Source organism: Balaenoptera ricei, chromosome 19, assembly GCF_028023285.1.
Source record: "Balaenoptera ricei isolate mBalRic1 chromosome 19, mBalRic1.hap2, whole genome shotgun sequence".
Classification (NCBI taxonomy): domain Eukaryota; kingdom Metazoa; phylum Chordata; class Mammalia; order Artiodactyla; family Balaenopteridae; genus Balaenoptera; species Balaenoptera ricei.
The window spans coordinates 16,261,224-16,286,801 of record NC_082657.1 but is presented as its reverse complement, the minus strand read 5'-3'; the positions used below and the strand labels follow the sequence as shown (position 1 = coordinate 16,286,801).

Genomic DNA, 25,578 nt, shown 5'->3' with positions numbered 1-25,578 from the left:
TTTGGCTGCATTGGGTCTTCGTTGCTGCACGCGGGCTTTCTCTAGATTCGGCGAGTGGGGGCTACTCCTCGTTGCGGTGCACGGGCTTCTCGTTGCTGTGGATTCTCTTGTTGCGGAGCACGGGCTATAGGCGCGCGGGCTTCAGTAGTTGTGGCACGCAGGCTCAGTAGTTGTGGCTCACGGGCTCTAAAGTGCAGGCTCAGTAGTTGTGGTGCCCGGCTTAGTTGCTCCGCGGCATGTGGGATCTTCCTGGACCAGGGCTCTAACCCGTGTCCCCTGCATTGGCAGGCGGATTCTTAACCACTGAGCCACCAGGGAAGCCCTGGTAACCAGCATTCTGACCTCTCTCACCATGGATTGGTTTGCCTGTTCTTGAATTTCATATGAATAGACTCTTAGAGGGTTGGAGCCATACCTATTCCTTATCTGTAAAGGGGCTGATGATAATGCAGGGGCAGCACAGAGTGAGCTCGTCATGGCCCCAGCCCAGGCCCTGGCTCACAGGGAGCATCCAACAATGAGGGCTGCCATCACTACCGACATCTTTACTGTTACCATCGGTGTTGGCGGAACACCTAGCAGCTTGGGGAGCCCTGATTGCCACGGCTGCCTCTGATGGCTGTGCTGTCTTCCGCCACAGTCAGAGAGTCCCCAGGACAATGGCTGCGGGCCTCCCTCCTTCCCACCCCTACAGAGGGAGTCTTCTGAGGCCAGCGAGCTCATCATCTACACCCTGGCGACAGAGGTGACAGTCACAGGGACAGACAGGTGGGTGTCCTTTGCACCAAGGGGAACCTTAGTTGGAGAGAGGAAACCTCAGCTGATAGGCACATCCTGGAAGAACTGCTCTCCGCTCTCCCAGTGGGCCTGTGGGAGGGAGGCGGGCGGGGGGTGAAGCCCGGATGGCGCAGGAGCCCAGCCCTGCAGCCTCTGCTGCAGCCTGTCTCCCTGGTTCCAGGAGGAGGTGCGGGGGCCTCTGGAGGCGGCAGGAGAGGTGAGGCTGTACTCCCAGCAGGAGCCGGTGCAGATGTCTAGGCGTTCCGGGTGGGGGCCACTTGTTTACTAACCAGTACGTTATCATTCCTTCTCCCCACCCCCACGGGCACTGCAGCAAGTACTGTGCGGAGGAGGTAGAGAGGGCGTCAGGAGACCAGCAAGGTGACTCCTACCTCAGGGCCCCCTCCATCGGCTCGAAGGACCAGAGCCCACCTGAGGGTGAGTGAGCACCAGGCAGTACACCCTGCAGTAGTCTGTTCACCTGGCCACGTCCCTTTCTTGGCACTGATGGTGACCTTGACCAAGTCTTCCTGAAGCCCAGAGTCTGTCACAGAGACAGACATGGTCCCTGCTATTGTCACTCTAGAATTCTGGAGCCCAACTTCCCACCAGTGGGAGCCCAGCTCTACACCTTCCTCGAAGTGTAGCCTTGCTGGTCCATCAAAATAGGGGGCGGGTCTTATCATCACCCTTCTGCAGATGAGGAAACTGAAGCCCTGAGACCCAGGGCGCCTTACCTGACTCAGTCAGGGCCCACCTTTGGACTCCTGACCCCTCCCACCCTGTCTTCCAGACTCAGGGGAGTCAGAGGCCGACTTGGAGTGCAGCTTTACCACCATCCATTCCTCCCCTCCACAGCCAGACCCAGACCCTCAGTTTGATGTGACGCCCCCTACACCAGGTAAGTAGGGGCCAGATGTGGGGAAGGGCAGTGCGTGGGCCTGGCCAGGGGATGGTCATGATATATAACCACTGGCCCAACATCAACCCTGCATTTGGTGGCCACTGAGCACCAGTTTCCTCCCCTGGAAGACAGACGCATTAGCCCTTCCTTCTCCGCCTGGTGGCAACAGGGTGTGTGATGGGCAAGTCCAGCTTTCTCCATTGTTAAGTGGCCAGTGGCTTTTTCAGAGCGTCTGCCATGATTCATGGTGTTGATGGTTCTCTCCTGCCCACTCCCTCTCCCCGACCCCCTTCTCCTCTCCCCAGGATGCCCAGGTACCACAGAAGAGTTGTCCCAGCCCGAGGTGCCAAGCATATCCAACGGCTCCCTGCCCCAGACCCCTGAGCAAGAGAAGTTCCTCCGCCACCACTTCGAGACACTTACTGACGCCCACCCTGAGGGTAGGCCATGCCCCTCTCTGACCCCTGCCTGGGCGGCATCCAGGACTGGGCTCAGTGTGGGCTCCTCTGGGGTAAGGCTTTCCCTGGCAGGGCTGGCGAGGGTGGTGGGAGGGCGTATGTTTTACTTAGGGGCCCAGCTGCATGGTTTCTTCTGCCTGCTCCATTTGCTCCCAAAGTGTGTGTTGTCTATTGATGGGGGTTTCTGAGGATCTGTCTGCTGGTCTGGGGGTCTGCCGGGGCCCAGGGCTGGCTGGCTGGAGGGCTTCTGAGGGCGCCCTCGGCATCTTGCCCTAGAGCTCTTCCACGGATCCCTGAGAGACCTGAAGGCCTCTGAGGCCGAGGACGACTTCTTCAATCCCCGGCTGAGCATCTCAGGCCAGTTCCTCTCCCGCCACCAGAAGACATCCAGGTGGGAGCTGGTGAACTAGTGAACCCCCACCCCGCCTTCCAGCTCTCTGTCTCCCCACGGGGTGGGGCTGTGTGCCCTCAGGCGCCCCCAGGGCAGCCACAACCACCTGTTTTCCCCCCTACAGGTTCACCCACACCTTCCCTTCCCGGCTGCCCCTGCACCTCGTGAAATCCCCGGAGGTCAAACTCACAGATCTCGGGGGGAGCCCGCCCAGAGCAGAGCCCCTGAGAGCAGGTACTGGCTACACCTGCCCAGGCAGGACCAACGTGAGTACTGGGACCGCTTCCCTCGAGACGTAGGGCTGGGAGCCTGGTGGCCTCATCCTCACCTCAAGGCTGTGCTTGCAGGTCATCTCTGGGGGGAAGGCTGAGGAGCCCCTCGAGACCCTGGAAGCCTGGTCCCCACTGAGTGAGTGTCCCCACCCCCGGGTGAAAAGCCCTAGCCTTCTCAGCAAATGGCCCTGGGTGCCTAGCTGAGCCATGGTGGGGATGGACAGGATCCACTCAGACCCTGCAGCCACCCTGGCCGGGGCTCCCTGTCCATCAGCTCTGAGCGGGGGTGTGAGAGTAAGCTGCCTTTTCCTTTCCAGCCCCCTGCCTCACGGGCCTGGCGCCCTGCATCCTGCCCTCCTCTGTGCCGCCCACAGACAAGAAGCCTCCGACACCCGCAGCTCTACCCACTCCAGGCCTGGCTCAGGGTGTCCACACCCCCGCCGCCCGCTCCTGCATGGAGGCCACTGCCAGTTCCTGTGCCAAGATACCACGCAGCATTTCCGTTGAGGACAGTGAGGGCCCTGTCCTGGCTGAGCCGGCCAGGCCTCTGTGCAGGTCCTCGTCCCTGGGGGAGCTGGCCTCCCTGGGCCAGGAACTCCAGGTCATCACCACCACAGTGACACCCAGTTCTGACAGTGAGGGCCAAGAAGCTGCCCTGCCCTCCCAGGGCAACCATGAGGCCCGCGCCAGCCTGAAACTCACCCTGTCAAGCATCTGTGACAGGCTCGTGTTGCCCCCACCCCAACTGGAGCCTCCCACCACGTGTGTCTGGTCCCAGGAGCCTGTGGCCACCCAGCCCAATGTCACGGTCACAACAGCCAGCTTCCTGGCCCCCAGCCCTGTGGATGGGAGCGCCCCAAGGCTCCACAACGCCACCTTTCTCCCAACGTTCCTGGCCCCTGAGTCCCTCAATACCCCTGCCCGTCCCAACAGCCCCCCACTTCCAGAGGCCAGGCCCGGGGTCCCTGGCAGCATCACCTCCCCCCTGGAGCCCACCCCTGGTGAGTACCATCCTCGGGACAAGGGATTGTCCCCTAAGCTCATCCCAAGGTGGGCACTTGACCTGGCCACAGGCGCTGTGCCACTCTTTCATTCATTGCCCTACGTATTTAGTGAGTACCTCGTTTGTGTTGGGCTTTGTTCCGGGCCCTGGGGACGTGGGACCTGGTGGTAAACAAGACTGCAGAGAATTGACACCTTAACTGGGGGAGACGCCCAGACTAAATCTATAAGGAAAGTGTTAAGTGTATCACAAAGCGATGTGTGCTGAGAAAAAGAAGAGAAAGAAAGGGTTTAGGGAGTGACAGGTGGGAGCAGTGGTTAGTTTTAAACAGGATGATGAGAAAAGGCTTCAGGGAGAAGGTGGCATTTGAGGAGACACCTGCCGGAGGGGTGGGAAGGTAGCCTTGGGGACTGAGGGAAGCGTCCCAGGCAGAGGGACAACAGTTGGGGTCGGCCCAGCAACACTGGCCTCTTTAGACCAGCTAAAAAGCAGAAGTGTCTTTCTCATTTCGTCCCCTCCACCCCCAGATGCGCTCAGTCCAGTCCAGGGCTGCCCTGGACACTGCGGGGAACCGAGGGGGCCAGCCAGGGTCCTGCCCCCAGATCCCCTTAAGCTGAGCAATGTGGGGACCGTCGTGCACAGACTGCAGACTACCTTCCAAGAAGCCCTGGACCTTTACCACCTGGTGAGCCGAGCCCCAGGGTCAGGGGGAAGGACTGAGGGGCTCCCTGGCACTGCCTGGCCCAGGTGGCCCCTAACAAGATGGCGCCCCTTGCAGATGGCCTCCAGTGACGAGGTGAGCGCCGAGCAGCGGCAGGCACGGACTGAGCTGGCCTCCGCTTTCCTGTGGATCCACAGCCAGTTAGAGGCCAACGGCTGGCTGGTTGGGACCGATGTGGCCCCAGCCCAGGCCCTGCCCAGCCCAGGCCCCCCCTCCCCACCTACACTGTGCCCCCTGGCCAGCCCAGATTTGCGTGCGCTGCTGGAACACTACTCAGAGCTGCTGGTGCAGGCCGTGCGGAGGAAGGCACGGGGGGACTGAGAGCCAGCACCCCCTCCACCGCAGCCCTGCTGCTTCTGAAGAAATAGTTATTTTACGCAAATAAACTGACAGCTTGGAGGAGTGGTTCCTGGTGCCTGTTCTGGCGCATCCACAAAGCCCCCTTCAGATGGATGCAGGGAGAGAGGGTAGAGAGCCCAGGTAACTCACAGATGCCCCAGTGCCAGGCCCTGTTCCAGGACTCTGTCGTGGGGAACACAGGACTGTTGGGGAACTGTAATAATGATGACCCCAGCACCTGGCTCCCACGTCACCTGTCCCCAGCCCACTGAGCTGCTGTGGAGTCACGTGTGGTCCTTGCCCAGTGGGGCCCAGCTGTACTCTAGGGAGGGGCCAGCCCTTCTTCCCTGCCCCCTACTGATGCGCAAGAACCCACTGGAGCCTCTGTGATCACCATGTCCCAGACCCTGGCCACCAGTTCACATACTGCCACAACACTGGCTTACAGCCCCTGGGCCAGGCCCATGCTGGATCCTGTGAGCTCCAGGCTTTTGTTCCCATTTGCAGCAGGGTAAAGTGAGGAAGGACAAATCCAGGGAGCATGCCCAGGCCACCGAGCAACTGGGACCAGTAATTCCTTTCCCAGCAAGACTGTCCAGCTTCAACATCCCGTGAGCTCCCAGCACTGGTACCAGCTTCCCTAGGCAGCAGGCATCTAGCCACGTGGCATGTCTGCTAAGAAGGACACTCTTGTGACCACAAAAGCCCTCACTGTCCCAAGTCTGTAAAAAGGAAGCCGGCAGGAGCAGGACCCTCCTAGAGCACAGTCGTACCATGCAGCCTGCTTGGCCTGAACCCCCACTTGCCTGTGAGTTCCTCCCTGCTCTGTTTGGTGATCACGGCCCACCAGAAACAGGCTCAGAGAGATCCAGTGCCTTGCCTCGGGTCCCATAGAGTTGAGAGTCAAACGAGGCTTGCCTGGTGGTAGAGCCAGACTTCAACGTGAGGACGTGGCTCTCTGTTGGCCCTGCAAACACTGAACCAATCATGCAGTTGTTGAAAAAAATCCTACCAGCCCCGAGGAATTGCTGGTCCCAGCTGCTGTCACTGCTCTACACGGTAGGGGTAGAGCGAGGAACAGGACAAGCAAAGCATCTGCCCTCGTGGCATTCACCTTCTAGAAAGTGAAACACGACAGAAATTAAAATAACTGTCTAACTGTAGGTAAACTGAGGGCATTCCCTGTGCTGGTTGCAGGCCTTTCTTAGGTGATGTTGGAGCTGAGGCTTGATAGAGGGCACAGGCCGTGTGGACACTTGGGCAAGTATCCAGGCAGACAAAGGCCAGTGCAAAGGCCCCATGGCAAGCTCAGATGTACATGAAAGGAATAGCAGTGAAGCCAGGAGGCTGGAATGGAGTGAGCTCAGGGCGAGGGTAGGAGAGGAGGTGGGAGGAAGAATGGGTCCCACTGGGCAGGGCCTTGTTGCTTCATGACATTTAAATCCAAGACACATTCACAATACAGGTTTTTTCCCCTAAATAAAATCCCTGATCTTGGTGTTTGGGAAGATGCCCAGTATTGTTTATTTCTCAAGGCTCCCTCTCCCTGCCCCGGCCCACTGACCACCCCTGCAGACTGGAGACCCACTTGCCCTGCCCCTGCCTGCCTCGGCCACAGGTGCCTAAGATCTCTGAGGCGATTGGTTTCCAGGCCCATGGACACCCAGGGGACCACCTTGAGCCTCAGTCCCTCATGGATTTTACCCCTCCTCCCACCCTGTATCATAGTTAAGTCTTCAACTCCAGGTAGCAAACACCTGGCTTAAGGGGCCCCAAGCTCTAGGGACATTTGTTACTCTTGATTCTGTTCCTGCTCTATTTCACCCTCTGTGAGTCTGAGTTTCACTCTCCAGCTTAGGCCCTCACGGTGGCAACATGGCTGCCATAGCTCCCAGCAGTACACCTTCACCCAACCAGGAGCAAAGACACAAAGCAGGGCAGCCACCAGGATAGTGGGGGAAAAGTGCAAAGCCTTCTTAGATGCCTCCCCTTTCAGAGCAGTTGCAGGCAACAGGAATGGAGTTGGCTTTAATTTGCTTGGACCAGCCACCTCCCCTGTCCTGGGCCTGTTACTGTTGCAACAAAATTGGGTTCTCTCAGCACAAAAGGAAGGTGGGCTGGTAGAGAGGATCCAGTGTGTCTGCCAGTCTCCACCTCCTAATGCCAAGCTCTTCAGCCCTGGAAGGACCAGACTTTCCTCAGACAAACCGACTGGTTAAGAAACCACTGCTGATGAATGTGTGTGCATGCGACAGTGTTCCAGCAGGAAGAGGACAGCATGCTTACGTGGGATATTCGAAAGAGAGTTTAGCAGAGGGATCCTTTGCAGAGAAGTGGACAGGGAACAGGGAAACCTCAGGGCCAGTGCATTACCCTAGACCGATAACAGAGGAGAGGTGTTACTCCCCACACAAGGCACAAGGGAGCAAAGTGGAACCCAGAAAAGCGAATCCTGGAGAGAGCTGCACTAAGGGGAGTTGCATTCCTGGCAACCCCACAGGGAGGGAGTTGGGGGAACCCATCCCCCATCTTCTGCCGGGCTCCTCATTGTCTAAACCCCACTGGAAGCCAGAGGGCCCAGGAGCCCAAATGATACTGACCACCCAGGTCAGCCTCCCAGGACACAGAGCAGGACAGAAAAGGGACTTGGGGGCAAGTAAAGATAACCAGCCCCAGGGTTTTTCCCTAATGTGTTTTCAGCAACAACTCAGAAACCAGTTGTTCCAAGAGACATGGTGTTGGGCATGGAGAACTGGGCACCTGAGACGAACAAAATGGCTCCCATAACCCGCTCACTGGCTTGTTCTTCAGCGCATCTGGCCCCAGTGCATCTGGGCCTACGTCCCGACCCAGGCCAGGCACACCAGTCACAGCTGCGTAAAGTCCAACAATTGGGAGATGGAGACACTTAAAATCCCACTTTACAGGGACATCCCTGGCAGTCCAGAGGTTGAGACTCTGCCCTTCCACTGCAGGGCGCACAGGTTCGATCCCTGGTCAGGGAACTAAGATCTCACAAGCCGTGCAGTGCAGCCAAAAAAAAAAAAAAAAAAAAAATCCCATTTTACATGAGGTGATTGAAACTCAGATGCTTGCCTAGCCACCCCACCCTTCAAGACTTTTGAGCAACTCGCATTTATATGTCTGATGCATGCCAGATCCTCTCCCTGGGTGATCTACATGGATTTTCAACACAAACCATTGGTAGGAAGACTCATTAGTCCCATTTCCAGATGAAGAAACAGGCTCAGGATACAGCCACTATGGAGAACAGTATGGAGGTTCCTTAAAAAACTGAAAATAGAACTACCATACGACCCAGCAATCCCACTACTGGGCATATACCCTGAGAAAACCATAATTCAAAAAGAGTCATGTACCACAATGTTCATTGCAGCTCTATTTACAATAGCCAGGACATGGAAGCAACCTAAGAGTCCATCAACAGATGAATGGATAAAGAAGATGTGGCACATATATACAATGGAATATTAGCCATAAAAAGAAATGAAATGGAGCTATTTGTAGTGAGGTGGATGGACCTAGAGTCTGTCATACATAGTGAAGTAAGTCAGAAAGAGAAAAAGAAATACAGTATGCTAACACATATATATGGAATCTAAGGGAAAAAAAAAAAGTCATGAAGAACCTAGGGGCAAGACGGGAATAAAGACACAGACCTACTAGGGAATGGACTTGAGGATATGGGGAGGGGGAAGGGTAAGATGTGACAGGGTGAGAGAGTGGCATGGACATATATACACTACCAAATGTAAAATAAGATAGCTAGTGGGAAGCAGCCGTATAGCACAGGGAGATCAGCTCGGTGCTTTGTGACCACCTAGAGGGGTGGGATAGGGAGGGTGGGAGGGAGGGAGACGCAAGAGGGAAGAGATATGGGAACATATGTATAGGTATAACTGATTCACTTTGTTATAAAGCAGAAATTAACACACCATTGTAAAGCAATTATACTCCAATAGAGATGTTAAAAAAAAAAAAGAAAGAAAGAAACAGGCTCAGCAAGACAAGATGTGACTTGCCCCAGGTCCTACAGAGATAAAGTGGCAAAGCTCTGGGCCAGCAGGCTTCCAGCCCTTCCTCTGTTGCTTCCGCAAATGAATTAGCAGGACTGACTCTCAGGAAATGTGAAGAAATGAATAAATATTGCTTCTTTCATCATCAAGCCTTTTATACACTGTTCCTCTGCCTGGAAAACCCTCCCTGTTTACCAGAAACCTCTTCTTCCTTCAAGGCTCACACCTAGGAAGTCATCCCTGAACCCTTAGACTGGATCAGGAGCCTCTTCTGGGTCCCCTGAGCCCCCTGGCTTTTCCCCATTGAAGCTTGGGTCACTCTGCCTGTGCTTCCGCCATCATAGCCTTGGTCATTCTGGACTGTCACTGCTGTGTCTCCCCCATGGACATTTATGTCTTCATTTTCAGTGCTGAGTTAGGCCTGGCCTATAGTTGAAGCTCAGAAAATCATTGGGTGACTAAGTGAAAGTAACTGCATGGGGAATATTCAAAATCCTTAACCCCTGGCTAAGAAGCCAATGACCAATCTAGAACGGAGCCTAGCCAGAGTCCTGGGGTAAGGGTCCTGGGAGCCCCTGGCTGTGTCAGGTGACCCCTTATAGTTCCTGGACCGTAGGAGAGTGAGGGAGTTACTAGGAGCTGGACTAGTAACAAACCAGTATTGTGATACCCCGTACACTTGAACAGTGCTTCCGGCTGGACGTCAGCTCGGGGCACCTGCGGATCAGAGAGGTAGAGTTTCTTGCTTGAAGATGCACACGCTGGATCCTCACTTTGACCTTACCAATTGGACCCTGCTGTCTCTCCACCCTCTGGAGCAAGCAATCACAGTCAGCCCCTCCCCTGCTTCCTCGAACGGCTGCTGTGATTTGAATAACCAAGCAGGCTGTTGGAGGTCCGGTAGTGACTGATTTGCTTGACAAACAGACCCTCGGGTCCTTGGCCCTGCTGGTACTATGGAAAAACACTCAGCCCCACTGGGGTCTCTGTTTCCTCTCTCCACCCCCAAGAGCTGCTTAGGCTCCAGTCTTGCCCTTGCTTGACCTCCCTGGGGGCCCTAGTGCTTGTCTTCCCCTGGAGGCTGGAGAGTACCCTCAGGAACCGGGCAGAGGAGAAGGGGGAGGAATGGCAGGGCCCAAGGCAGAGGTAACTGGAGCCAGCTAAGTCTGCCCCCTGGGCCTGTTACAAAATTTGCATGGAGAGAATGAGACCTCTCCGTGGCTTCCCCCTCCCTTCCCACCTGGAATAGTCCTCCTGGGCCTGAGGTCTGACAGCAGGCGGAGGAAGCAGCCCTGTGTGTGTGGGGAGCTGTTCCCGGTGGTGATGCCCCGTGCCTTCCTGGTCAGGAGTCGGCGTCCGCAGCCACCCGACTGGGGCCACCTGCCTGACCACCTCCGGGGAGATGCCTATGTCCCAGGTGGGCCCCTCACTGGGCCTAGAGGTGAGGGGCAGGGGAGACACAAAGCATCACCATCTGGCTTTTCTCCTCAGACTGCAGCAGCCTGGGGGGGCCACCGGCACACCAGTCTTCTGGCCTCGGGGACTCTTGGGCAGCGGTGAGTGTGCAGCTGGCCCACAAGACCCTGCTCAGTTTCACCCCTGCCCGCTCTCAGCCTCAAGAGAACCTGCCTGCCCGTTACCCCCTCATGCCACTCTGGCCTCAGGACCTTTCCACTCATTGTCCTCTCTGCTGGGAATGCCTTTTCTTCCTTAGTAGTGGGCTCACTGTTAGCCCCCATCCCAAGTGCCCTTTCCCCAGCGTGGGCAGCCACAGCCCCTGCCCCCAGGGATTCTCTGCCCAGTGGGGCAGAAGAACAGGATTCAAGCCAGTAAGTGGATGGTGGTTTGCTTTATGTCAGAGAATCAGACAAGGCAACAGGAGCTGGATGGGGGATGGGGGAGGAGGTTTGGGGTCTCTCAGAAGGGATACTCAGCTGTGCGTGCAGTGGAAGAAGGAAAGCCCTAGGGAGGACTAAATGTGCTGGAGATTATTTCAGTTTTTATTGGGAGCCAGGACTGTTCTAGGCAATGTGTGTTTAGGAGTAAGACAAAAACTCACTCCTTCCTGAAGCTTATAATCTGGTGGGAGCTGCAGGTATAGATAATAAAATTAGGAAAAAAAAATATTATGTTGGAAGATGGCATGTACTATGGAGAAATAGAAAGCAAAGTAAGGGCGATGGGGGCAGGGTGGTCAGGGAAGGCCTTGGGGGGAGGGTGGCATGAGCACGCACAAACTGCAGTCTCCGGCCTCCCCAGACCTCCTTGGTTCCCAGTTCTAGGCGCTCCATTTTGTCCAGTGGAGGGATGGGGTGGGGTCCTAACTCCCATGTCCCTCCCACAGCCCTCCCAGGGCACTCCGACTGCCACTCCTAGGGGCCCTGGGACGCTTGGCTGCCCGCTCTGCCCCAAGGCCTTCCTGTTGCAGCGCATGCTGACCCGGCACCTCAAGTGCCACAGCTCTGCCCGCCGCCACGTGTGCCACTGCTGTGGCAAGGGCTTTCACAACACCTTTGACCTCAAGCGGCACATGAGGACTCACACGGGTAAGCAGTGGCAGGGACTGGGAAGCGCTGCTGGGGGGAGATGGAACGAACTGGAGGGAGGTGCATGGGATGTGGAGTTTCCGTGCACTTGAGTTCCGTGCACAAGCGGGGCGTGTGTTACTGGGGCAGAGACTCAGCCCTCAGGAGGCTGGGAATACCATGCACCTCAGCTCCCAGCCAATGGGTGTCGGGGTGGTGCCAGGGTGGGGGCCCGCTGAGGGATACAAAGAGAAAACAAGTACTTGGTTACAGGATTCAGGTCCCATATTGAAGGGTGCAAGGGAAAGCCTCCCTCCTTCTCCTCCAGGGGAAGGAACATCCTGGTGAGGAGGGTGGGGACACACAGCTCCCATGTTTGCACGGGGCGGAGGTAGCAGACGGTGGGAAGCAGGCCAAGGTCTGGCGAACTTGGAGTAGGAAAGGGGGAATGCTCACGGAGGGTGAGGTCAGGGGGTGCTGGTCTGGGGGCCATTGCCCTGCCTGTCCTCTCTCCCTCTGGCCCACCTGCGCAGGGATCCGGCCATTCCGCTGCGGAGCTTGTGGGAAAGCATTCACGCAGCGCTGCTCACTAGAAGTGCATCTTGCCAACGTACACGGACAGCCGGCCAGCTACGCTTATCGTGAGCGCCGTGAGAAGTTACATGTGTGTGAGGACTGCGGCTTCACCAGCTCGAGGCCTGACGCCTACGTGCAGCACCGCGCCCTGCACTGCGCTGCTTCAGACTGGGAACCCCGTGTCCAACCCATGAGAGGGAAATAAACAGAGGAAAGGCACGCATAGAACACAGCATTTATTACACAAGAGGGAGAGTGGTTCACTCGGTCCAGCGGTGGCCGCAGTGTGGGGCCGTGCACACGTAATACAAGCGCATGGCATCCTGGCAGAAAGGATGCATGGTTAGGAAGGGTCTGGATCCACAGGGCAGGGTACAACATGAACCTCCATCCAGAGAAGCCTCACCCCAAAAGAACAGACTAGGGGGCTTTCCCCACTACTGAAGGTCCAGCTCGGGAGGTCTAGAAGGGCAGGATCTCCCCAATACTGGTATCCCCACCCCCGGGAAGGACCAGGCCCAGGTCACTCCGAAAGCCTTGCTCTCACCACTCACCTCGGCCCGGGCACTGTGTGACTGGAAGAACACCGCCTCCTTGTGGCCGCACCTGAGGGGACAGTCAGCCACTCAGAGCCTGCCATACCCTTCCCTCCTCCCTTCTCCATCTGGTGAGGATGAGCCACCTTCCCTCCCCAATACCAGCTGCGCCCTCACTTTTGGCAAGGGTGGTCTTCGGTCCGCGGCAACGTGGGGTCCTGGGACACGTCAGCGATGATCTGGGTCAGTTCGCTGAGGGAATAGAGAGTGAATAAGTATGCTTAGACCGGGCCTCCCAAGCCAACAACCCCGTCCCCGAGCTCGGGCCCTGCCACTCACTCCACTTCGTGCGTGATTTTGTTGACGTAGATGCAGCTGTTGTCGGCTTCCTGCTGGTAATCACAATTCCGGCACTGAGAGAGGGCGAGAGTGGCGGGAAGGGGGTCACAAAGAGATCCCCGATGGGACTGGGAGGGCATGGTCTTCCCCCGAGGGGATGACTAGGGGATGGAGTCTTGAGGTTGGGATCATTGGGTGTAATCGAGAATCACCTCGCGGATGGGCAAGACGAGAAAGTCGGGTTCACTAGGGGGACAGTTGGGAGGCTAGACCAGGACGGGGCGGCACTGGGAGTAGGGCCGGGCCACGTTGGGAACCTGTGGGCCGGTCACGGAACACCGGGGCGCCCGGCTGGCTCGCGCTCACCGCGTACAGCAGAATGCGGTTCTCCTTGTCCTCCTTGGGGTAAAGCATGTTGTTACTGTGGGGAGGGGGAGGTCAGAGGTCAGTACTGGGGCCACTACTTGCTCCCCTTCCACAGTGCTGGCCGGGTCTCACCATTCCTGACAGAATCGAATACCCACGAAGCCCGGCTCGTAGGTCCCATCGGGTTCCATGGCGACTCACTGCCCGCCTAGCCTTCAGCGCTTGCTCCGCCGCGCGACAGGTCGCGGGAAGGGTCAGATCTCTTAGCTTCGCCAGAAGAGGGGAGGAGCTGTGCACATGTAATGGCTCCCAGCGGCTTTGTGCTCGCTGATGTGAGCTGAGGTTTGATTAATTACTTGCTTCAATCTTTTGATATCCTAGAATATGGCTTCCAACTTCTGGGCCTTTCTTCCCCAGTTTACAGAATAGTGTGGTACGAGAACCGGGAAAAATGATGCGTCACGTAACCCGCAAAGTGCTGAGTGTAAATGGAGAGGCCTCGGCCCTTTGCAGGTTGAAGCCCAGTGCACATGCGCGAGTTTACCCTTCGCGGACAGGGGTAGCTCTTGCCAGTCCTTCCTCTAGGCTTCAGCCTTCGCCCGCCAGGCCGTTTCCCGTGACGCTATTGGAAGAACTGTGCACCGTGGAAGACTTCTCAGGATTGGCTGGGCCTACCCAGGACTTCTTCCTGGCTGCGGCGAAAAGACGCAGCGATTGGCGGACACCCCACCCCGGGCGGGAGGGCGTGGATTGGCCAGGTCCGGGAGCAGGGGGAGGGGCTGATATCCCAGAAGCGGCGGCGGCGGCGGCGGCGGCGGAGCTGGTGTGAGGAGGCCGAGTGGGTTGCGGGCCCCCGCAGGGCGCGGCGAGATGGAGGTGACGGGGTTGTCGGCGCCTACAGTGAACGTTTTCATCAGCAGCTCTCTCAACAGCTTTCGCTCCCAGAAGCGGTACAGTCGCAGCCTCACCATAGCTGAGTTCAAGGTGTGGCCTTGGGGGCGGGGTCCAGAGGGGCGGGGCCAAGAAGAAATGGAGGGTCTTCACCAGCGCAGGGAAGGGGCCAGAGATAAGCCGAGGTTGCAGAGGTTCGGGACTGGACCTCAGCGGGGCGGGGCCAGAGGGAACCTGAGGTTCCAGAGAATGGGTGCGGGGCCAGAGAAAATCAGAGGTTGCAGGGAGTGGGGGCAAGACCAGAGGAGGTGGGGCCAGGGATAACCAGGCGGGTCCTAAATGGTAGGTCTCTTGGAGGAGCGAGGAAGGGGTGATGGTTATTGATACAAAGGGCGGAGTCTCAGGGCAGAGAGTGGGGCCACTGACAGCCTTGCACCTCATCCCCGCCTCCCCATCTTGTATCCCCACAGTGTAAACTACAGCTGGTTGTGGGCAGCCCTGCTTCTTGCATGGAATTGGAGCTGTATGGACCTGACGACAAGTTCTACAGCAAGCTGGATCAGGAGGATGCACTGCTGGGCTCTTTCCCCGTAGATGACGGCTGTCGCATCCATGTGAGGCCTCCCTACCTGGGATCCCTTCCCTCCATTCATTTATTTATTCAGTAGATGCTTGCTGTGCTTTGCGCTGTGTGATAACCAAAATAGGCCCTAACCGCATGGAGCTCCCAGTCCAGCAGGGAGAGAGACAGACCCATCACCAGACACTGGCAGCCAGATTGGTCTGGACTGGGCTGAGAAAAGCCTAGGGGACTGGAGGCATCCAGAAGAGGTGCCTGACCCCACCTCGGGGTATCATAAGGGACTTCCTGAAGTTAGGGATGCCTGAGTTGAGATCTGAAGGATGACCTAAGAGAAGAGGTGGGAGGGGCATGCCAGGCAGAGGGAACAGAGTGTGAGTTGGGTCAGGGTGAGCAAAGAGGCTCACATGTTGGGAGAAGCCAGAACACAGAGGACCTCTGCATGCATCAGCTCACATCATCCTCTCTGTCCTCAGTCTTCCCCGCCCCCCCAAAACTCTGCAGACATCCTAGCATCCCAGGTGAACTTTGCATGTGCTATTCTCTGTGCCTGAATGGTGCTTTTTTCTATGCCCACATGGCTCACTCCTTTCTTCCAGTCTTTACTTAAATGTCACCTTCCGGGTGTGAGGGCTTCATTGCCCTCAGTATAAAAGTTAAACCTCCTCCCTTTCCCACTTTCTTTGATTTTTGTCCTTCTCACTAATCACCTGTGGCATACTATGGATTTTTCTCCAGTACCTGGAACAGTGCCTGGCACAGAGAGGATGCTCGGTGAAACATTGTTGAATGATGAGTTGAATGTATAAAATAATACTTGGAAAATGGCGTAATTAGCCCTATTTTGCAGAAGAGAAAACTTAGTTTCAGTACGGAATTTACTTTCCTGAAGAGAAACATAGCTAGAATTTTTAACTCAATCTGCATGGCTCCAGAAGTTAGTGTACCCAGAGAACTAGGTCTTTTTTGTTTCTTTCAATTATTCATAACTGTTCATTGAGCATCCACATTATGCCAGGGATATAGCTGTGAATCAAGTCTGAGAAGGTCTGTGTTTTAGCTCTGTCCAGTGAGTGCAGTAGGCGTTAGCTGAATATTCACAGGAACAAATGTAAAGGGTGGGTGAGATGAGGGCCATGTAGGAGGAGATCACAGAGCTGGGAGATCCTATACTGGGGAGCCTGACACATCAATGAGATCCAGGAGGACTTCCTGGAGGAGGTGCTGCCTGAACAGAGACCTGAAGTTAACTGAAGAAGGGGAAGGCGTGCTCCAGGAGGAGGGCACAGCATGTGCAAACACTCTGAGGTGGGAGGGAGCAGAGTGGGGTACAGGGGCTGAAGAGTGACCTGTCCTGTTTTGGTGGGAAGTGGAAGCCAGGGGAGGACTCTGAGCCAGGAGAGTCCTGGTCTGACTCAGGTGTTCACAGGCTCCCTCTGACTGCGTGTGGGGAACAGACTGTGGAGGACAGAGGAGTAGGAAAACCAAGGAGGAGGCTTCTTCCATAGTCCAGTTGAGGTGATGGGTCCTGGACCATTGTGGGAGCAGGTCGGGACTGTGCTGAGCCCATAGGACTGACTTTGGACTGACCTGGGCAGTCTCAGCATTGGGATGCTGGTGGGTCAGGCAGGGCAGTGGCGTCCTCAAACAGGAGGGTTTCACACATGGATTCAGGTATAGACAGGCTGCTGGCTTCTGAGGCCATACAAGGAAAGTTTCCCAGAGGTGGAGCCTCTGGAGAATTTGTATTTTTTCTAAAATTCTTTTTCTGTTTATAAATATCACCCATATTACTTTTTTTCTTTTTTTTTTTAAATTTATTTATTTATTTTTGGCTGTGTTGGGTCTTCGTTGCTGCGCGCAGGCTTTCTCTAGTTATGGCGAGCGGGGGCTACTCTTCGTTGCAGTGCGCAGGCTTATTGTGGTGGTTTCTCCTGTTGCGGAGCACAGGCTCTAGGTGTGTGGGCTTCAGTAGTTGTGGCACGCGGGCTCAGTAGTTGTGGCTCGCACGCTCTAGAGCACAGGCTCAGTAGTTGTGGCGCACAGGCTTAGTTGCTCCGCGGCATGTGGAATCTTCCCGGACCAGGGCTCAAACCCGTGTCCCCTGCATTGGCAGGCGGATTCTTAACCACTGCGCCACCAGGGAAGCCCTCACCCATATTTCTTGCAGCAGTGAATGACAGCAATCTCAAACTTAGAAAAACCCCTGATATAGAAAGTGGAAATTCTTAGTGATCGTTAGCCAGAGATAAGGGCTATTTCTATTTTGCCCAGTGGCTCAGGCCAAACACTTTAGGGTGTTCCTCACCCCTGTCTTTCCCTCACACCCACATCTAATCTGTCCGCTGATCCATGGGCTCCACAAACAAAAATCTATCCAGAATCCAGATTCTCCCTCACTGCCCCCACCCTGGCCCAGCCTCCATCCTCTCCCTCCTGGACCATCACACAAGCCGTCTCCCTGCTCCCATCCCTGTGCCCCTCTGTCTGCTTCCCACACTCAGCTGAGGGAGCGTGTAAACACCTGTGTCAGATCAGAGCCCTCCTGGCTGATCCCTTCCCTGGCTGCATCTCATTCTAGGTAAAAGCCAAAGTCTCCAGTGATCTGTTGTGTCTCCCACTCTCCCCCTGGCTCACTCCACTGCCGCCGTGCTGGCCCTGCTGTTTCTCAAAGGGGCTAAAGACATTTCTACATCTGGGACTTTGTGCTTGTTCCTTCAGGCCTGTCTCAGACGTCCCCTCCTTCCAGAAGCCTCTTTGTTGTATTTGTCTGCATAGAACCTTGTCATCATCTGGTGTTTAATACCCATCTCTGTGCATTTGTTTCTGGTTGGCCTCCCAGCAGAATGAGCACTCCTTGAGGGCAGGGATTGATCTATTTTTGTACCGTGTCCCTAGTACCCAGCATGGGGCCCAGCTGGGTGCCTTGGAGGAGTTCAGCAGGCGGTGAGTGAATAAATGTTGGGGGTGGTACAGGAAGAGATGCACCAGGCTCTGGAAGTTGGGGTCAGCCTAGGAGGGTCCCAGAGGTCCAGAGAGGATAGACACACTGCCCAGAGGGTTCATGAGCAAGGCCCAAGTTCTGCCCTTCGGTTCCAGTGTCCCGGGGCCATCAATGATGTGGATGCCAGTATGTAGGGGTCATCTGGAAGCAGATGCAGCCTCCAGGGCCTTGGATGGGTGGTGGAGAGGGAGATGGCCGTTGTAGACACCTGCTCTCACCCCTTCGGCTGGGCTCAGGGCCGGCGAGAAGGCTGGGGTAAAGGTGAGGGTAGAGGAATGTGGTTTTTCCGAGACAGGAGAGACTTAAATCTACGGAATGCTCCAACGTGCAGCCACACTCGCCCCCCCGCAGCATCCCAGGCCTCCCTGCCCAGACCCTGATCCCCTGACCTCCCTCCCCTCACTACAGGTCATTGACCACAGCGGTGCCCGTCTTGGGGAGTATGAGGACATGTCCAAGGTGGAGAAATACGAGCTCTCACAAGAAGCCTACGACCAGAGGCAAAGTACGGGGTGCACAAGGAGGGGGTGGGGGCCCGTGGGGGCTAGGGGAGGCGGTGGGGAGCAGACAGGATAGACGGGGACACTGAGGGCGAGTCGGTGGTGTGGGCAGTGGGGCAGGCAAGCGTGGGGGAGTCGAGGGGGCGGGGTGAGGTTGGCGTGGGGACAGACAGCTCATGGGAGAACAGTCAGGGGTGGACGGTCATGAGGTGTGAATGGAGGCTGGGGGGTGTGGCCGAGTGTGGACAGGCAGACAGGGCCATGAGAAAGTAGAGGGGGCCTGAGAGGAAGGTCTGGGGTGTGTATGTGGGGTCAGATGGGGGGGGCGGTCAGGGTCACACTGGGGCACGGTGTAGGGGGCAGGGCATGGTAGAATACGTGGAACCAACAGGACAGTGAGGTGCAGGCATGTGAGGACAGATGAGAATGTGTGGTGGGGAAGATGAAGGTTTCCGGGCCTGGGTGGAGGCAAGCGTGATACTGAAGGGACGGGAGGATGGGGAACCGCGAAAGACTGCAGGCAGGCACCTTCCCTTTAGTTTTGGGATTGTGGGGAGGCCAAGGGGTCCTGGGGGGAGGCCAGGGCTGTGGTGGGAGACTTGGGGGGTTTGGGTGACAGCCCTTCAACACCCAGCACGGAAGGGTTTCCTTCGGAGTGTTAGCCCCGTGAGGGTGGCAGATTATCTCATTAGGCCAGAGGTCGACCCAGGTGGTCTCCCATGTCTGACCCTCACCCCCTACCCCACCCACAGACTCAGTCCGCTCCTTCCTGAAGCGCAACAAGCTAGGTCGATACAGTGAAGAAGAGCGGGCACAGCAGGAGGCCGAGAGCTCCCAGCGCCTTACCGAGGAGGCCCAGGCCGGTGCCATCCCCGTGGGCAGCCGCTGTGAGGTGCAGGCGCCTGGGCAGCCCCCTCGCCGGGGCACCGTCATGTATGTAGGTACGTGGCTCACCGAGGCCTCGTGTCCTGCCTTGAGGTGGGCAGTGCTGGGGACTCAGCCCTCAAGGGGATCTAGTCCAGGAAGGGAGACGGACCCAGGGGCTAACTGTGACAGCCTGGTATGTTCACGGCAGGGAAGTGGGAAGCAGAGGCCATATGACCTGAGTTGTGATGGAGGAAGTGGAGGCCAGAGGGATCAATTCTGAGGTGAAAGCCTGGGGCACAGTGGTCAGAGCTGAGATGGGGAAACAGGCAGAATTGTTAGGCCTGTGATGGGGGAAGCACAGACCGAAGTGATCAGGGCACGCCCGGGCCATGGGCAAGGCTGGACTGTGCTGGGCCTCGGAGACAGGAGGGAGCAGTGTGGGGGTTTTTTGGGTTTTTTAATGACAGTTTTATTGAGATATAACTTATATACCATAAAATTCACCCATTTAGGGAACTCCCTGGCGGTCCAGTGGTTAGGACTCCACACTATCACTGCCAAGGGCCCACATTCAATCCCTGGTTGGGGAACTAAGATCCCGCTAGCTGCGCCACGCAGCCAGAAACAAAAATCACCCATTTAAAGGGTATCATTCATTAGCTTTTAGTTCACGGGAATCGTGCAACCATCACCACAGTCGGTTTTACATTTTCATCACCCTAAAAGGAAACCCTGTAACCATTAGCAGCTACTCCCCATTTCTGAAACCCCAGCGCCCCCAGTCCACATATCTGGCTACTAATCTATGTTATGTCTCTGTAGATTTGCCTATTCTGGAAGTTTCATATAAATGGAATCATATAATATATGGTCTTTTGAGACTAGCTTCTTTCACTAGAACCATAATTTCAAGGATCATCCATGTTGTAGTATGTGGCAGTATTTCATTTCTTTTTATTACCAAATAATATTGCATTGTATGCAACACCACATTTTATTTATTCATTCATCAGTTGAAGAACATTTGGGTCCTTCCCACTTTTTGGCTATTACAAATAACGTTGCTGTGAGTATCCTTGTTTAAGTTTTTGTGCGGACATGTGTTTTCATTTCTTTGTACCTAGGAGTGGAATTGCTGGGTCACAGAGTAACTCTGTTTAACTTTTTGAGGAACTGCCACACTGTTTCCACAATGGCTGCACCATTTTACGTTCCCACCAGCGATGTATGAGGGCTCCAATTAATCCACGTCCTCATCAGCACTTACTATTATGTATCTTTTTGATTATAATCATTCTAGTGGGTATGAAGTGGTAGAGCATTATGGTTTTGATTTGCATTTCTGTGATGGCTAATGATACTGAGCCTCTTTTTAGGTGCTTAACAGCCATTTGCATATCTTCTTTAGAGAGATGGCTTATTCAGATCTTTTGCCCATTTTTTAATTGGGCGGTTTGTCTTTTTGTTGTTGAGTGTTGTGTTAGGGCTGCCATATCAAAGTACCACACACCAGGTGGCTTAAAAAACAGAAATTTGTTTCTCACAGTTCTGGAAGCGGGAAGTCTAAGATTAAGGCTTTGGCAGGTTTGATTTCTTCTTAGGCCTCTCTCCTTGGCTTGCAGATGGCCACCCTCTCTGTGTGTCCTCACATTGTCTTTCCTCTGTGGGCTAGCACATCCCTGGAGTCTTTGTCCAGATAACCTCTTATGAGGATGTCAGTCAGCCTGGATTAGATCCCACCCTAACGGCCTTATTTTAACTTAGTTATCTCTTTAAAGGCCCTGTCTCCAAATACAGTCACATTCTCAGCTACTGGGGGTTAGGGCTTCAACATGTGAACTTGGCGGGGACACAGTACAGCCCATAACAAGTTGTAAGAGTCCTTTATATACTCTAGATACAATTCCCTTATCAAATATATGGTCTGCAAATATTTTCTCCCATTCCGTGGGTTGGTTGTCTTTTTACAGTCTTGATAGTGTCCTTTGAAGCACAAACATTTTTGATTTTTATGAAGTCCAATTTTTTTTTCTTTTTTTGCTTATACATGTGGCATTATGTGTAAGAGATCAATGCCTAATAGAAGGTCACAAAGATTTAAACCTGTGTTTTCTTCTAAGGGTTTTATAGTGTTACATATTACATTTAGGTCTTTGACCCATTTTGAGTTAATTTTTGGTTATGGTGTGAGGTAGGAGTCCAACTTCATTCTCTTGCATGTGGATATCTAGTTGACCCAATACGATTTGTTGGAAAGACTGTTCTCTCCTCATTGAACTGTCTTGGCACCCTTGTCAGAAATCATTTGGCCATAAGCAGTATGGGTTTTATGCTGAGCGGGATGGGCAGCTTTTGAGGAATTTGGGACAAGGCAGTGGTGCTGTTTCCCTTCGATTTTTACAGAGCGCCCTTTGACTAGGGGTGTTGAGTGAATAGGGGGTCAGGGTAGGAACAGGGAGACGAGTGAAGGGGGCTACCATATTGATGTGGGCAGGAGATGGTGGTTGTCCTGGGTGGTAGCAAGGAGTGGTTTTTGCCAGGACAGGCTTTACACTCAGTGGGCAGGTGCGAATCTGGGGTGAGCTGCTTAAGGAGGTTTCATTGGGATTTCTCCCCTGGGCAGGACTTACAGATTTCAAGCCTGGCTACTGGATCGGTGTCCGCTATGATGAGCCGCTAGGGAAAAACGATGGCAGGTAGAGATCCCCACTGTAGTGTCTGTGTGTGTGCCTGTGTGCGCGTATGTGTGCATTTACGTGTAAGTGCATGCATGTACTACTGGGGGAGCCCAGCCATGCTAGCATCTGGAGTAGGAGCCCTCTGACACTGCCTTCCCCATCACGCCCTGCAGTGTGAATGGGAAACGCTACTTTGAATGCCAGGCCAAGTACGGCGCCTTCGTCAAGCCATCCGTTGTGACAGTGGGAGACTTCCCCGAGGAGGACTACGGTTTGGACGAGATGTGATGCCCAAGGAAGGGCACACCCCCTGCTCCAGCTAACTCACCTACTTATTGCCCTTCCCTGTGTGTGTCCATGGCCCTCTCCCCATGACCCCGTTTTTATTTTATTCACTTGACCCCCGCCATTGACTTTGAGACACATGTATTAAATTTGCCGCAAACCTGGGAAGTGTTTGGAAGACTCAATGATTATAGGGGGGGCTGGGGACAGCTGGGTAGGTGAGGGGAGGGAGAGGGGATACCCCATGTTTTTAAGGAATATGTATATACAACTCAAAACTTGTTCCTATTTCATTGGCCAGAATTCTGTCTCATGGCCACTTGTAGTTGCAAAGGTGGCTGGGAAATGTAGTTTTTATACTGGGTGGCCATTTCCTAGCCAAATATCAGACGTTCCTGTGCTACAGAAGCTGGGGAAAAGGGATATTGGGGTCAACAAATAGTTCTACCACTGTCCCTTTAGGTGGGGGACCTGTTCACTTAATATTTAAAAGAAGAAAGAAATTTCAAGTCTTTAGAAGTAGCATGAGGCCCCTCACAGCGTTGTAGAGCTGGGCAAAGAGGTCTGTGCCCTCAGGTCTGTGACGTGTGCATGCAGCCCAGGCATTCTAGGGAGACCGTGCCACCATGTGTATGTCTGCATGTGCAGTAACCCCTCATGAGCTCCTTGAAGGGATTCCTGATGGAATGACTATTCGGGAGATTCTACTTAATTGTTAAAATTACTTTATTATAGCTTCTGGAGAAGAAGTTGGCACTGGTGGGAGCAACCGCAGTACAGAATAAGGTTGAAATGCTTGAGAGCTGAAGGGATCCTTGGGGAAGCTGCTCACATGCACATACAGCCTGATGCATACATCCTCTCATGCCCACTGTAAGGTACATGGACCCACTCAGATACACAGAACATTCACACACCTGGACTCATACTCAAACGCTGGAGACACACCCAAAACACAGACACTAGAGGTCACATGTGCAGAAATACAGTCAGTGCACAAAGATTCTGTCCCCCACACACAGGGGAGTCACACACAGGATACACTCAGATTCACATCAAACACCCATCTAGGATAGACATACACCTACACACACACACACACACACAAACACACACACACATCAATGAAGTTGTCAATCTACAAAACAAAATTGGTTACTTTATAAAAGGGCTCCAAGGCTTAGATCCCTTTCACATGAGGGAGTTGTCAGAGTGAGGAGCATTAGAGGGGGTGTCCCCAAATTCTCAACCACAATCTACCAACCTTGGTTCAGCCAGAGCTCAGCAGAATTAGCTGAGCATTGAGGACCTGAGGCTCACTTTAAGATCAGGCCCAGTGTGCACCCCCATGTGATGAGGCCAAAGAATAGGGGCAGGAAGACAATCACGTGCTCTCCTGGACACAGTGATCACCCAAAATCATACCTCCGGGCTCCAAGCAAGGGTCACAGCATCAGTGTATATGAGGATCTGTCAAACTGCAGTGGAAGATCTAAGCACAGACTTCCAGGGTGTGCTTTAATGCCTTCCAGCTGTCAGCATGGAAGAAGCTGTACCCATCAGAACATGGGGAAACATTAAAATTTTTGATGACAATGGAAGGGATCATGCTGGTAATTTCTAATTAGGAAACGTACACTTGCTGTGTAAAAGTCAACCACAGTTAGGGATTGGGGAGACACATTTTACAGAATGACCTGGTGCTTAAGCTTTAAGGGGTCCAGAAAGGAAGGGGGACAGTGGTCAATGTGTTAAGGCAATACCAGCTGCTGTAACAAATATCCCCCTACACACAAAGTCCAGTGCAGAGTTTCTGGTTGATTGACAGCAATCTCCATGATTCACACACCCAGACTCCATACTGGGGCTCCATCATCTCCATGTGCTTGGAATTATCTGCTTCCAGGTGGCAAATAGGAGAAGACAGTGTGGGGACGTTTCACCATTTTCTTTAAAAACATGTTCTACGTGTTCCATTTCTGCTCATATTGTATTGGTGAGAGCGTGTCAGTCATGCAGCCACCCTAGATGCAGAGCGGGCTTTGGAACATACTCCTGGGCTGAGCAGCTCCCTCCCAGCCACTACTATGAAAATGGACCGTGGGTTTTGGCAGCTCCAACATTGACCACCCTTTAGCAGGTCCCCAGATCCATAACCTCAGGGGAAGTGGCAGGAAAGGGCTATGGGATCCACCAGGCCCATTAAATCCTCCTGTCCCCCAACCAACTGCCCATGCCTGACCTGCACCATCCACCACCCTGCCCTTAATCCTCAGGTCAATGCAGATGGAAGACAGTGAATGTCCAGCACTCTTTCCCCACATTTTTTGAGCCCTCCCCATCCCCACTGTATGTCAGGCTTGATGCTGGAAACACACTCATGAAATGAACACAGTACTGGCTTGGGAGTTGAAGGCAGACAAACAGGTAATTAATTACCAAACATTTCCTCTTTTTTTTTTTTTTTTGACTGTGATATTTCATTATGAATAAGGTTGCTGGCAGTAGGGGAAGGGAGAATAAAATCACTACATCTGCCAGGTGGTGCTGGTAGGAGGGAAGGGATGGGATGGAGGAGATTTGAATAGGAGTCATGTGAACAAAAGGGGACTGGGCTTTGTAGGCTTGAAGTAATCCCTTCCGTGATTCATGCTGATCAGAAACGATCCCAGTGCTAAATTTAGGCTGAACACAACCTTTGTCCTGGAACTGAGCTAAATTGCTAACTCAATATGCTAATGGCCCACTTGAGTTCATTCGTGTACCAGTTACAAACTTGGGATAATTCAGTTAACAGGTGGTGCAACCTTAGTGAGGAAGAGCCAGACAGCCTAGGTTCAAACCCCAGATGTGTCACCAGCTGGGCACTGGACAAGTCCTTCTCCCTGGGTTTCAGCCTCATTTCTTAATTGAGGCCGATAATAGTACCTACCAAACGATTTTGTGAGCATTAAATGAGCTAGTACATGTAAAGCACTTAAATTCAGAGCCTGGCACGCAGGTAAGTGCTGTATAAGCTATAGGAATAAAAATGCCTATATACAGTCAACAGTTACAATGCTGGCTTCATGTAATCCTCACAGCGGGTCCTGTCCCGAATTTCTTCACCGTTTTCACCTCCCCACCCCATCTTTCCTGGCCCAATTCTGGGGCCACCCTCCCCGAAAGCGGTTCCCAGGACGGCGCCCGCCTCCCAAGTGCCTGCAGCCTCAGCAACCCTAGCCTCTGCACTGTCCCAGACTCGGGCAATAACCTCTCAGTCGCCACGTGGAGGCAGCAGCGCACTGCTCCGCGCACCGTGCACGCGGCGCATTGTGGGATGCGTAGTCTCGCTGGCGTTGACAGGTGTCTCCCAACCTAACATGCAAACTACATTTCCCAGAAAAGCATGCGACACCCTCCGTCTAACCTTGTTCAAGTCTGGAAGCGGAGGTTTTGCTCCCGCCCTGCGGCGCGGGGAATTGTGGGGTTTGGCTCCCTCGCGGAGGATGGGGCTGCGCAGGTGCAGGAGGCCTGCCGAACCCGCCGT

The 25,578-nt window shown here is 54.3% G+C and overlaps 4 protein-coding genes across 4 annotated transcripts in view; 3 read left to right on the top strand and 1 right to left on the bottom strand.

The window, feature by feature from the left end:
- The window catches only part of WDR62 (WD repeat domain 62), a 48,387-nt gene extending 43,469 nt beyond the window's left edge, over nucleotides 1–4,918 (top strand). The window contains exons 23-32 of the mRNA XM_059904710.1: nucleotides 641–768; nucleotides 1,112–1,215; nucleotides 1,571–1,678; nucleotides 1,987–2,121; nucleotides 2,416–2,530; nucleotides 2,655–2,796; nucleotides 2,878–2,938; nucleotides 3,120–3,803; nucleotides 4,333–4,490; nucleotides 4,584–4,918. Of these exons, the coding sequence (XP_059760693.1) occupies nucleotides 641–768; nucleotides 1,112–1,215; nucleotides 1,571–1,678; nucleotides 1,987–2,121; nucleotides 2,416–2,530; nucleotides 2,655–2,796; nucleotides 2,878–2,938; nucleotides 3,120–3,803; nucleotides 4,333–4,490; nucleotides 4,584–4,847 (1,899 nt within the window). The 3' untranslated portion in view covers nucleotides 4,848–4,918. The remainder of the gene's footprint in view (nucleotides 1–640; nucleotides 769–1,111; nucleotides 1,216–1,570; nucleotides 1,679–1,986; nucleotides 2,122–2,415; nucleotides 2,531–2,654; nucleotides 2,797–2,877; nucleotides 2,939–3,119; nucleotides 3,804–4,332; nucleotides 4,491–4,583) is intronic.
- Nucleotides 4,919–10,225: 5,307 nt separating this feature from the next.
- OVOL3 (ovo like zinc finger 3) lies at nucleotides 10,226–12,208 on the top strand. Its single transcript, XM_059905518.1, has 4 exons — nucleotides 10,226–10,319; nucleotides 10,394–10,458; nucleotides 11,247–11,448; nucleotides 11,961–12,208. The coding sequence occupies exons 1-4, from the start codon at nucleotides 10,226–10,228 to the stop codon at nucleotides 12,206–12,208; spliced, it is 609 nt and encodes a 202-aa protein (XP_059761501.1).
- Nucleotides 12,209–12,226: 18 nt separating this feature from the next.
- Nucleotides 12,227–13,795, bottom strand: POLR2I (RNA polymerase II subunit I). The gene is made up of 6 exons (XM_059904602.1): nucleotides 13,377–13,795; nucleotides 13,245–13,299; nucleotides 12,879–12,952; nucleotides 12,717–12,791; nucleotides 12,558–12,609; nucleotides 12,227–12,326 (listed from the first exon to the last, which is right to left on the bottom strand). The coding sequence occupies exons 1-6, from the start codon at nucleotides 13,433–13,435 to the stop codon at nucleotides 12,264–12,266; spliced, it is 378 nt and encodes a 125-aa protein (XP_059760585.1). The 5' UTR covers nucleotides 13,436–13,795; the 3' UTR covers nucleotides 12,227–12,263.
- A 217-nt stretch (nucleotides 13,796–14,012) lies between these two features.
- Nucleotides 14,013–22,217, top strand: TBCB (tubulin folding cofactor B). The gene is made up of 6 exons (XM_059904601.1): nucleotides 14,013–14,228; nucleotides 14,606–14,749; nucleotides 18,128–18,224; nucleotides 18,972–19,160; nucleotides 21,710–21,782; nucleotides 21,938–22,217. Exons 1-6 carry the CDS (start codon nucleotides 14,115–14,117, stop codon nucleotides 22,050–22,052), a joined length of 732 nt encoding a protein of 243 aa, XP_059760584.1. The 5' UTR covers nucleotides 14,013–14,114; the 3' UTR covers nucleotides 22,053–22,217.
- The last annotated feature ends 3,361 nt before the right edge of the window (nucleotides 22,218–25,578 follow it).

Bases quoted from the DNA above. Each gene is read 5' to 3' on its own strand.
- POLR2I (XM_059904602.1), bottom strand. From the start codon at position 13,435: ATGGAACCCGATGGGACCTACGAGCCGGGCTTCGTGGGTATTCGATTC. The intron at 13,300-13,376 runs GTGAGACCCGGC...CCCTCCCCACAG, and splicing joins ATTCGATTCTGTCAGGAATG to TAACAACATGCTTTACCCCA. The intron at 12,327-12,557 runs GTGAGTGGTGAG...CCTTTCTGCCAG, and splicing joins CACACAGTGCCCGGGCCGAG to GATGCCATGCGCTTGTATTA.
- TBCB (XM_059904601.1), top strand. From the start codon at position 14,115: ATGGAGGTGACGGGGTTGTCGGCGCCTACAGTGAACGTTTTCATCAGC. The intron at 14,750-18,127 runs GTGAGGCCTCCC...CCCTCACTACAG, and splicing joins ATGACGGCTGTCGCATCCAT to GTCATTGACCACAGCGGTGC. The intron at 18,225-18,971 runs GTACGGGGTGCA...CCCCACCCACAG, and splicing joins AGCCTACGACCAGAGGCAAA to ACTCAGTCCGCTCCTTCCTG.
- OVOL3 (XM_059905518.1), top strand. From the start codon at position 10,226: ATGCCCCGTGCCTTCCTGGTCAGGAGTCGGCGTCCGCAGCCACCCGAC. The intron at 10,320-10,393 runs GTGGGCCCCTCA...TTTTCTCCTCAG, and splicing joins GGGAGATGCCTATGTCCCAG to ACTGCAGCAGCCTGGGGGGG. The intron at 11,449-11,960 runs GTAAGCAGTGGC...CCACCTGCGCAG, and splicing joins GCACATGAGGACTCACACGG to GGATCCGGCCATTCCGCTGC.